General features: G+C 36.1%; 1 protein-coding gene across 1 annotated transcript in view; it reads left to right on the top strand.

The window, feature by feature from the left end:
* The first annotated feature begins 294 nt into the window (after window positions 1-294).
* alpha-Spec (alpha spectrin) overlaps window positions 295-12,627 on the top strand; it is a 44,138-nt gene continuing 31,805 nt past the window's right edge. The window contains exons 1-6 of the mRNA XM_071585960.1: window positions 295-382; window positions 8,628-8,979; window positions 9,936-10,071; window positions 11,517-11,647; window positions 11,793-11,981; window positions 12,121-12,309. Coding sequence (XP_071442061.1) covers window positions 8,734-8,979; window positions 9,936-10,071; window positions 11,517-11,647; window positions 11,793-11,981; window positions 12,121-12,309 — 891 coding nt within the window. The 5' untranslated portion in view covers window positions 295-382; window positions 8,628-8,733. The remainder of the gene's footprint in view (window positions 383-8,627; window positions 8,980-9,935; window positions 10,072-11,516; window positions 11,648-11,792; window positions 11,982-12,120; window positions 12,310-12,627) is intronic.

Below are 12,627 nucleotides of genomic sequence, written 5' to 3'. Positions count from 1 at the left end.
TCATTAACTCTCCCTAAAAAATTCCATGTACTCGTACATTAGATACAGCTCCCCGTGATTTTAAACCTACCGCCATATTGGAATACATTGCTCTTCTGCCGTTTCTGCGCTCTTCCAGTTATCAAACATGGAAATTAATTGAATAAAAATGTATTATATCTGCGTAAAATGTCCCTCGAAACTGCATTTTAAACATTTAAGAATAATGAAAAAGAAAGAGGATTTGACTTATCTCTTTTAACTTTCAAGAGACATTTTATTGGCATTTGTAACTGTTCCAGAAATAGATGTTGACGTCACCTTGCGAGCAGGACGTTTCTCTGCATTGGGGTTGTCTTATGCCGAACTGCAGTCACCGGATTAGCTGCGAATGCTGAGAATTGTAAGTTATTAGTAGATCCTAGCATGGTTTAGGAAACTTTCATAAATTTCCTATATTATGGGGACATATTTTTCACATTATTTAAATGGGAATTTGTATATGTTATATTTTGACTTATCGTTATTGACAAGCTAATAACCTGGCATAGATGGTATATTGATTTGTTATAACATCTTTGTTGTTAACGGAATATGTAGACGTTTTTGTTGATGGTAATAAGCAAAGCTGTATCTCATTTTTGGGTCAACCGGAAATTTTTGATTGCGTTTATTGATGGGCGTGGCCATCTTAGAATGAAGGAATGTGATTTTATTTCAAGTTACTTCATGGGTCCCTGCAATTTCGTAGTCGTTAGTGTTGTATAAAATGCAATCCAAACCTGGTTTGCTTTAATTTCTCGACCCTAGGATTTTGTTGTTGCTCATTATAATTATTTTGAAGTGAAGATGTGACAAATTGCTTTCGCCAGCTATGCCATTATGGCGATTAGATTTATTTCATTGTATGTATTCCTTGGGCAAGTGGTAGGGTAAAGTTTAATATTTGAGTGATAGCCAAAGTGGCGTCATTGAATAAGTAACTCCAGCTAAGTATCAGCAATGCGGGTAACATAGGGCGAGACAAATGACTAGGCTGTCGAGCATTTCGTAGACTTATTTCATGGTTCCAACCATTATGTTGATAGTTATATCATAACAAGGTAGCGCTATGTCATTATGCAAATGCCATTATCAGCCCACCAAAGTAAGATAATTTACTTTAACCACAAGTCTGAACTTTTCCAAACCACAACAATAAATAAGTGCCATAAATATGGAATTTATGTGTAGAAGGACGTAAAATAGTTTTAAATGTTGAATCTGGTGTGTAACTAGCTCAGTGATTATTTAATAGATGATCATTTAAAAATGACAACATTCTTTCAATGGCCTTTCAAGCCGCAATTGGTTTGTTGAAATACTGCCTTCATTGTCGAATGATAAGCCCCCTATACAATTCCCCAGTCGCAGCCTTAACCTATTGTAGCGCAATCTTTTAAATTCCTATAAGTGTAGGTCTTAATATTTACCGCCCCACCCAAGTGATATTTTGCAGCATATTCTTTGAACTCCGTTCATCGTGATAGATTAGATAATAAATGCCAGTTTGGATTTTTTTTCATCTTCTCAGGTGGCAATAAAATCCATAGTTTCCCCAAGTTTGAATGTGTTGTATTTTCATTGAGCTTAATTATATGGAGCTATTTAAGATATGTTCTGAATAAGCGAAATTAAAAAAATGAAATGCTCATAAATAGAAAACAGTTAATGCTAGCCTTATGAAAACCATTAACCAGTTATGAATCCCGAGGTCGTTTTGGTAGGGGATGGTCGAGTCCACCCGACGGCGTGTGAAATTCACACATTAAGGTAAGAGGGATTCTCGGAGAGGCATGTCTGGGAATCGAACCCAGGCTCTCAGGTTAGTAGTCCATCACACTACCCCTGGACCACCACATTTCTGCATTATCCACATTGCTCTACAAAATGAACCAACCGGAGTCATTGTCCAGGCCATTGTGATCATCTGTCTCAATGACTTGATGAGATATGGCAGTGGTTCATAAACAAAATTGTTTGATGCAAAGAAAGGTGACTTGGTTTCAATGGAGTGTTCCGCATCGGTTGAATAATATTGTTGTATACTTGTCGATGAGTCAGTAAAACATTTATATTTTAAGGATGGCTTAATTATGCTCAGTGCTACAAACCATGACTATGGCATATCTTTGCATGGGAAACTTCTGCAGGAGACTGACCATTTCATCTGTGTCATAGGCATCCAATTCAGCTAGAACAGGGAAAAGCATAATAATGTATTGGATACTTTTTAAAGAATTAATTTAACTGAAAGAGATTTGTTTGCTGAGATTGCAACTATGAGAATATATCTGAATTAGTTACATTTAAATGATTGCCACCTCGTTGTATGACATCTATTGACCCTATTAAACGAATTCTTTGATTAATAGTAGTCTGCTGGTCGCCACAGTTTTTCAGTGGGCACAGATGGTCTAAGCTACATTTATTAGCCTCGACTAACATCACACCAATTAATCTGTATTGCAATAAATCATTTTTTAATTCCACGTGTTTTTTAACTCCATTTATTCTACCTAAAATGCTCTCGATATCTTTAAAGTTCCATTTCCTCTCAGTAATTCCTGCATCCACTTTAATTGATGTCATTGAAGTTCTCTCTCATTAACCTCCTTTCTTCCTGGAAAGGAGAAATTGAGCTTCTTATGACCTTTTGAAGACTTGACTTTATTAATTAATTTTTTGAACACTTTTTTGCTTAAGGAAAAATTATTATTTAATATAGTCACTGGTCTATATTCCTGTCAGTTAATTGTTGTCCGTTTATTGTTTTTCTCCATTCAAATATTTACATTCTTCTCCACACAAGAGAGTACCTAATACCTATAGGGTTATAGAAATTGCCACTGACTTTGCCCAAATCACAAGAATTCTTAGAATACAGATGGGACAGCTGTGTTCTTTCTCATTATGTCAATCATCTTTTTAAGGAGATGAAATCCCAATAGTGAATTTTAGACTGACTGGGCAGAACTCTCCTGGTGATAATTACCTATCTGCATTGTCATGTAATGCATCAAGACACTAATCTAGGGATGAGTCTAATTATATAAAATAATGGAACAGTCAAAATGGTAATGATATTGAATTAAACAGTACATAGTGTCCGTGATCCACATAGCTTTTTCTGAAGCATTATCATGTGCTTTGTGGACATCAATGCAGCACCATAAGGATGTATTTATCATGTGGCAAATTGGAGGCATCACTGCAGTTTGAACATGGAAAAACCACAGAAAACCTTAAACAAAACAAAAATAAATAATAGTAATACAAACAGTATGAAAAAATGACATTCAATACAAAGAATATGGAAAAAATATCCAAATCATTGGGAATCGTGTAGTATGGGGATATTACGAACTGTTTAAATATAGCAGCAATCACATTTCAACTGCTCCAGGGTTCAAATGCTCCTTTTGTTTCAACAAGACCATGTAATTATGGTGCTGTTCCAGCTTCTATAAAAGCTTCTTGCTATGCATATTGTCTACTATCCATCAGTATACTTTTATTATTGAAATTGGTGGCTGACTTTTGAGAGGAAAAATGAATATTTCTCCCCTGTACTATCGTCTGTATTTTTTCAAAGTTCTAATAGCTTGATTAATCCTTCCCATTGAACTTGGGGTGATGAGAGCTAGGCATGTAATGACCAAAATGTGTAATTTCGTGCTTACCGAATATCAATTTTATTTTGCACTCCACTGTCTTTAGTATAATGTAGTTAAGTAGCCTCTATAAAAGTAGCTAGCAGTATACAGCTACCAGATCCTGTTGCTGAGTTGTCCGCACCCATAGCTGGCCATGAAATTCTGGAACTTTATTTATTTATGTAATGACTATTTAGGGGCAATTGAGACTTAATAGTCAAGTCTTCTGCCGTATGCCTACATATTACATTATAGGCAATTACAAACACCCAAGCCTTAGGTGGAGGAAAATCCATCTAGGTGAGAATCAAACCCATTACCCCGGAGTTGTCTTATTGTTCCAAAATTTAGCACTAGTTGCTTATGATTTCGCAAAAGCCTCGATGTCCTTATTATATATATTCTAAACAAGGTGGATCTAGTCCTGTCTTTCATCAGGGATATACCAGAATTACCAACATGAATTTTTTAATAATATTTCAAGCTTAAGCAAACTGGAAATTAGAATCCTATGTTTAAAAAATACAATATCCCTAATTATAATCGGCTCTAGTTTTAAAACAAAGGATTGCTTCAAATTATCATTAAGTGTGCCATTATACCTTGCCCAACCAGTTATAATTTCCTTTTTAAATTCTGTTAACCGCTTGACTTTCCTTCTTCAATGGTTTTCTTTTCCATCATTTTCAGTCAGTCTCGGTCATGTGAAAATAATTAACATATTCACTTGCAATTCAATTTTTTTACTAAATTAGTTTGCTTGTCCACACTGCAGTAATTGAAGTTCGTTATTAATGTGTCAGCCATAAAAAATGATTGTCCTGCCTTTAGTTCACTTCTAATGTAAAAGTTGGAGATTAATCTTTGTGAACATAGTGGACTTTTCTGGAGTTGCCTCTTAAAAATTGAGACCAATGATCAGTCTCCACTCTTCGTATATCTCTTTTTCAAAGGAAAAAGTGCATAAAATTCTCAGATCCAATTGATATGCTTAGCATTCCTTTCTTAATTTGAATGCTTATCGTTTGGACCTTAAGTGGATTCTCTTGAGACAGATGCTGAGGGCATACTATTGTAAACCAATGCTGCACCCAACTACCACCGAATAGAATCCACAGACAAAGTTAAGGGCTCATTAGGACCATAGTTATTCAAGTATAGTATTTTATTTACTAATGTTTTAGTTGTTCAAAACACTGAAACGTCATAATCCCCGCAATAATTGAAACATCTTTTTGTAATTCAGTGGTTTTGTGAAATCTAGAGTTAGGAATGAATTTGGAAACATCCCATTGCTCCGAACATGTAAGTTCTAGGAAATGTGGTATTACGGAACAAAATATGTGAGCCAATATTATGGAACAACCAGTTATATTAGCAACTCCTTTGATAACTCCTTGAGACACATTTACTCTCATTGGTGGGCATTGACCCGTGCACTTCTGCATTGGTTTTCAGGGTGAGAGGTATTTCAAGGTGTATGAAAGGCCAATGCATGTATAGCACTCACTGACTTTTGATATAAACTGGTTCCAGCAAAATTGCAATCACCTCATTTTCACTGTTAGTGAAATGAAATAATCTCCAAATTTATAGAATCCTGGAAGCAAAAATATGCCACAATAACTTTGAGAAAAGCATACATTGTTAGTCCCACGAAAAGTAAAATAAATCTGGGAAAATAATTTATTGCAAATGAAAGTGAAAATTGATAAAATTCTTAAAAATAGCACCATTGTGCGTCGAAAAACCCATGCCAGTGCCTCTGCCATTCGCAGTATGCTTCCTGGAGGATGTTAATGTGGACCTTGTTAAGTCATCTGATCATGACCTCTTTGACATTATCTGGAATTCCAAAATGCTTTCCTTTCAAGCTCCTTCTTATTCTACATATTTTTTTTTGGGACAGACCCTGTATTTAAGACAAATAAAACTCTTGTATTAATTATAGTTTAAATATGCTGGTGTATTTACTAGTTGCCAACAAATAACAGTTTCGGCATTGATAATTTACGGCAGTAAATAGAAAATAATGGAAAGAAATGGGCTAAAATGTGTTTAGAGTTGCAGAGCATTGATGTTTCACTGCCATAATTATTTTATAACATTCTTCAAAATGTAGTAGTAGTAGCCGCTGCTACTACATTATGAAGAATGGTATAGAATAATGAAAGTAGTGGAACTTCATTGATATTTCGGGAAAATTAAAAAAGAACGAGTGGTGATTGAAATTGAAAATCTGCCAAATTGATGCAGTTTTAGTGTGAATATGAGATGAAGTGGGGAAGTTTTACTTGATACAATGAAAAAGGGGAAAACATTTAAGCTGAAAGTTTGGTTTTTATTCAGATTTAGGGTTAAATACCCTGGGGAATGTGCATATTAAAACAAAAGTAGTTGTGTTGATCAGGAGGATGGTAAGAGTCATTGCAGAGTGAGGTAAAATGGCAGAGATATTGAAAAAAACTAGACTCTTTATGGCTGATTTACGTGAGAACATGGCTGATGTTCTAATGGCTAAATCCGTCCCCAGGGCCAGATAAAGTCACTGGATTCACCATCTTGTGGCACTCATCATTTAAATCAAGTACTGCTCTCATTTTGTTCTGGGGGACCAATCTGCTTAAATTATATCTAATGCGGGATCTTTTGTAGTTTCTTCAATGTCATACCTCAAGTACCCCGAGCCATCCTAAAAGGGTTAGTTTTGATTTTTAAAAGTGTTATTCCTCTTCATAATTATGGGGGTAAAGAATTTCAAAACGGGTCATGTGGTTACCTCTCCCCAATCCTGGAAGTGCCCCTTTCCTTCACAGAAAGACCTAACAACACCCCCCACTGTTAACCCACCAATCACCTTTTCTGATGCTTAACACCCCCCCCCCCTCCCAATCAACGGAACCCCACTTTTTTCTCCTCCCCTCTCCCACCCACCCCTCCTCTCCCTCATAAATGGTATATAAATGGACCGCAACTTGTGTTCTTCATTTGATGAACTTATTAATCCCAAGAATATGGTTACTCTAACCAAAATGGTTGTAAAATCATAAGTCTCATATAAAAATAATTTTGTTGTGAATGATATGCCGAAATGTGATCAAAAAGAGGAGCATTTAATTCTGTGGCTGTATTTTAATTTAAATGCTTAAATCATAGCTCACACACAATTTCGAAAGGTGAAAGACGAAACCTTGGCACTGAATTCCATGCTCTTCACATGGAGCTAAAAGTTGACCGGTTTAGCGTAGAAATAATAATAGAAAAATATAGAAAATAAAATAGAAAAAAATAACCCTTGAAAATACATAATCACTCATTGGGCTATATTTTGTCAGTGTTGATGAAAGATCTACCTGCTTACCAATCAACGATTTTCTAGTTTAACTCAAAGTTGATAGGATGCACACAGTGGCAAGTGACTGAGGTCAACTATGGTGCAGACAAAGTGACTAGCAAACACTGGTTGATAGATGTCGAAAATTATGAACCTGATGGCATGAACTCACAAGAATGAAGGCATGGAACTGGACGCTAACAACGGAATGCGCATTAAAGTGTGTGGAATGCTCGCAATTGACACACATTGTTGGAATTTACAAAGTCAATGGTGAAGTCAGTCAGCTTGAGAAGGAAATGATAAATAAGAGGTCTTTGGTTCATATCTTTTATTTTTGTCCTACAATAATGTATTAATTATGTTGTAATGATACAATTGGGTCATGGCAGAAATGGACTTTATCATATGCTTTGTGGTTTGTATACAAAGTATCAGGAAAATTTTAGGAAAGATGGATTTATTCATCAGATATTGCTACAATGCCTCAAAATTCTTTGAAGTACATCCCTCAGATTCGACGCACTTTGGAAACAGCTTTTCCATGACTTGAAAGCTCCCTGTTCGGCGAATTGTGGAAAGTCCTGAAGGGTACACATGCAAGCTTCTTTGACAGCACTTAGGGTCTCATGGTGGTGTCATTTGAGGAAGGTTTTCACTTTTATAGGGAATTAGAATAATAGTCTGCCGGTACCAAGTCAGAACTGTATGCGGGTTGGGGAATTGTCGCGATGCCGTTGCAGAAAGTTAGTTGGAGTAGACACTCAACTCTGCTCTTAGTCGTCCATGAAGACCTTCAGGAAGAGTTCAGCGTGGATCTTTGACATAGCTCTGTGAAAATGTGTGCACTGTCATCTTATTAATGGCAATACAATCTGCGATCATGCGGACACTTAACTGGCGATCTGAATTCAGCACTTCATGCACACATCAGAAAAATTGTTACTAATACTTTTTATATAAACCTTGTACAGGGTAACCTTTAGTCACCAGGGTTTGGCTTTACCTTACAGTGATTGAACAGTCACTGATATGGTCTTGGCTATATTTAGTGTCCATCTTAAAGATCAACTATCAAATATATGTTTATTTGGGAATTTTTTAGGAAGTGATATGAAGGAAATATTAAAGCTCTATTACTCACCACTGGCACAACATTGTTATTATCAAAATGTGCTATAAGACAACCATTTTCTCTGTCGGATGAATGAATAAAATACCTAATAGTGAGTACTTATCATGGCAAATTGAGTTGGAACTTAAGGAACAAAGTCTTATATGTAGATATATATGTGCCCTTGGCCCATAAGGAGACCCTGCCCGATTTTAGAACACATTTTGGAGTAGAAACATGCATTGTCCTATGGGCCAGAAATTATGATCCCTTCTCATAGTAAATTAAAAAAATATTTGTTTGACTGGGCTCAATGCTTTTGCTTTTACAGGCTCGGGGATGATGGGGTAGTTAGTGCTTTGCCATAAGTTTAAAAGCAATTGTTCATGAAATAGTGTGTGAAACTTTGTTTGTATATACTTAGTCATTTATGTTCTTCTAGTTTCATTTATCTTTTTGAAATATCTCATTCAATGTTGCTCTCCCTTTTAAAACTGCATTGCAGGCTCTTTGATAAAAACTGAAGGATACTTTGAGAGGTTGGACCCCTAGGATAGAATCACACGCAACAAGAGCACACATCTGACTGAGGGAGTGGGAAGTGAGTCACGATGGAGCAGATCGCTGTGAAGGAAGTGAGGGTCCTGGAGAGTGCGGAGGACATCCAGGAGAGGAGAGAGCAAGTCCTCAAACGATATGGCAACTTCAAATCCGAAGCGAGGTCGAAGCGAAATATGCTGGAAGATTCCCGGCGCTTCCAGTATTTCAAGCGAGATGCTGACGAGCTGGAGTCTTGGATCAACGAGAAGATGCAGGCAGCCTCCGATGAGAATTACAAAGATCCAACTAATCTGCAGGTAATTTCCTTCTAATTTTAAATGTTGTGCGGTTGAGTTTGTTCAAAGTTGTCCCTGTTTTGGTTTAAATTTCAAATTTTAAAAGTTTGTTGAAGTGGAATCCCTTAATTCAGCTATTAATTTTATTTTGCATGTTTTGGCATTATGCCTGGTGAACTTAAAAAGGGTTTAATCTTACGTGAACTTGATAGTCATGAAGAGAATGAAATGTTGCATTTGTTCAAGAATAATTGGCATCAAAGGCAAAGCAATTTTTTGAAGTCTTCTGTGTTTTGAGGAAAGGAAAATTAATCTTGATAAGTGTTTGTGTTGAAAAAAATGGGGGGTTGATATTTGATTAAATACAGTATAGTGTGTTTGTTAAGAAAATTGTGGTGAAGAAGCATGATGGCTTAAATTTTTGTGGTGTTTTCCTTTGATTAGAAGATTGTAGCATTCAATTATGCATAATGTATGATTTTGATACATTTGGAGAATACATGTGAGAATAGAAATGCAGAGTCAGATGTGCTATTAATTAATCAAACCTCGACAGTTTTATTTGACAATTCAATATTTAATATTTCAAAAAACTTTGGGAGATGCCAAAACATTTACTTTTAATGGCGTCATCCTCTAAAAATGTGCGGTGCAATGCAAAAATTCGAGTGTAAAAATCCTTTGCCTCGATCAAAATACAAACTGGTTCAAATCCTGCTCAAGGCAAATGATTTGTATTCTTTAAAATTGTTGCACTGCAATATTATATATCTTCAATTAGAAATAATTCTGATTCATGTGAAGAGAAATGATCCTGTATCACAAAAATGAACGGTAACCCTGCAGGTGCTTGAATTGACAATCCAATGCCCGGCCAACTATATACAAATCAATGCCTCCCATGCATGGGGATTATCATGGGGAAGTTTTAAGTTTTAGTTGATTAAGCATTTTTTGTTGTTCTTTGCCAATTTCAGGCCAAAATCCAGAAGCACCAAGCTTTCGAAGCTGAGGTTGCTGCTCACAGCAATGCTGTTGTAACATTAGACAACACTGGCAAGGAAATGATTACTGAGAATCACTTTGCATCTGATGTGATTAGGAGAAGATTGGGTAAGTTATATTAAATCATTCTGTGTGTTGTTAAAAATGCTATATATTTTTATAATAAATAAAAACCGAATTTTACCAAATTCTTGGATGGAAAAAAATTATTCAGGATTTCAGAAGAAGTTGGTGTTTTACACCAATTTCACTGTCAAATAATTTATTCTGAATATCTTGCTTAAATGTTGAAATTGGAATTACCTTTCATTATTTAATTAATTCATGGTAGAGAAACAAAAAAGGTCAATTTTTCAAAGCAATGTTTAATAATAATAATTTATTGTTAAATAATGAAAATCTAAATTATAATTAATATTTTCACCTCAAGCATTGTAGCTTCCTCATTTGTGAAAATGTAGTGGAACCTCATCAAACGAGCACCTTGCACAATGAGTAAATAGGATAATGAGCAAAAAGTATTCACATTTTTCCTAATTTGGTTTCCAACATTATATTTTTGTGCACAAATAAATAACCCTTGCTAGAATGTCCCCCGGGCAAACAGCCCAATGAGGCAAAATAACGTATTCTTAATGATTTTAAAATGTTGCTTTTCTTATGGATAAATAAAAAACGATTGTATTTTCACACTATTAATGAGAATCTTATTTGTGAGAAGGTGAGAGTGATTTTGCTGACGGCATTAAGAAGATGCTGTAATCATTGGCAGTCAGAGAAATATTTGAGGGGAGCCTTTGGTGTTTTGAGAAGTGCAAATAAGAAAAGAACCGGCATCCTGAGTGAGGCATTGTTAAGCTGCAAGCTTGAAAGCAAAGGCAGCATAGAACTGGAATAACTTTAAAATAAAACTTTGTATATCCATGCAGAAAATTAACTTTAATGTGATGTGTTAAGCTGCAAGCTTGAAAGCAAAGGCAGCATAGAACTGGAATAACTTTAAAATAAAACTTTGTATATCCATGCAGAAAATTAACTTTAATGTGATGTAGGTTTCACTGTAGTGCAGCATCATCTGACCTGATTTGCACTGCGGTGAAACCTAGGTTACGTTGTGCCATTATCAGGTGAATTACCAATTGTCATCAGGTGAACGACCTTATGACCCAATGTGTTGAAATCTAGGTTTTCCAAAAAATATTCACTGTGGAGTTCACAAAGTTAGTTTCATTTTCATGAGAAGTAATGATGATGAGGATTTTTTATCCTTAACTATGCGCATGTAATTTTTTATAATAAATGTGCATCTTTTATTTTTGTTATCATGGAGCAAATCATCTTATTTTACATTAATTTCTATGGGAAAAATTGCTTTGCCGAACGAGTATGGTGCCTTTCAAGACAGATTGTGGAATAAATTATGCTCGTTGTGTGAGATTCCATTATAATTGCATGAATGCATTTATGACCCTGGAGGTTGTGACTCAGATTAATGAATTCCTATGATATGCTGATTAATACCAGCCTCATTTGTATGGATTTTCTCTTTGCAGAGGAATTGCACAGACTTTGGGAACTTCTGCTGTCAAAACTGGCGGAGAAGGGAATGAAACTGCAGCAGGCTTTGGTCCTCGTCCAATTCCTGAGGAAATGTGATGAAGTCATGTTTTGGATCAACGACAAGGTTTGTCATGAATGAAAAATTATGTACGCGTATTTCTCAAGAACATATCACTTAAATGGTGAAGTACATGAAAACCCATGAGTACCTGATTCTGAAATAGGCAGCCTTAATTCAGAAATGCTTATCAAGTTTTTCTGTGCTTCAGGAGACTTTTGTGACATCCGATGAGTTTGGCCATGATCTTGAGCACGTGGAAGTACTTCAACGTAAATTTGATGAGTTTCAAAAGGACATGACCTCCCAAGAATACCGGGTGACTGAGGTTGGCGATTTGGCTGACTCACTGGTGCGTGATGGACATCCAGAGAGAGAGATAATTGTTCAACGCAAGGAGGTATGTTTTTGTAGGAACTTTATAATTACCCTTAACGCATGTTATTGCTCGTGTATGAAAAGGTTCATTGACATCATGTCAGTCTAGCGCTGCTCAAGCCAGTTACAGAAAGTTTCCTTCCATTGTCTGTTGTGTTTAGGAGCTGAATGCTGCATGGCAACAGCTGAAGCAGTTGGCTGTGATGAGGCAGGAGCGTCTCTTTGGTGCTCATGAGATTCAGCGATTCAACCGAGATGCTGATGAAACCGTTGCCTGGATCTCGGAGAAAGATGTTGCAGTGCTCTCCGATGACTATGGGAGGGACCTTGCGAGTGTCCAGACTCTTCAGGTGAAGCTCTCATCTCTTTCTCCCTGGACTTAGTTGGCCAAGATAACATCTGTGCTCTGTAGTTATGCAATAAATGAGATATTTGTCAGATTCAAGTCGCTGCATTTATCTTCTCTGTATGAGAACTACAGAATAGCAATTATGTCGCAATGGCACCACACAGAATGGGTGCCATAATTAGACAATTGACTTCACTCTAAATCTTGCTTTAATTTAATATCTAACTGATAATTAATGATGGATTCTCATTTTAATTCTTGTTTTCAGATGTCATCAGAAATACCTGTAAAAGTTAAAATGGTAGTCTTGAAATGTCAA

This window comes from Hetaerina americana, unplaced genomic scaffold (assembly GCF_022747635.1).
Source record: "Hetaerina americana unplaced genomic scaffold, ioHetAmer1.1.p SCAF_2, whole genome shotgun sequence".
NCBI classification, from domain to species: Eukaryota; Metazoa; Arthropoda; class Insecta; order Odonata; family Calopterygidae; genus Hetaerina; species Hetaerina americana.
This window is presented reverse-complemented; position numbering and strand designations above follow the sequence as displayed.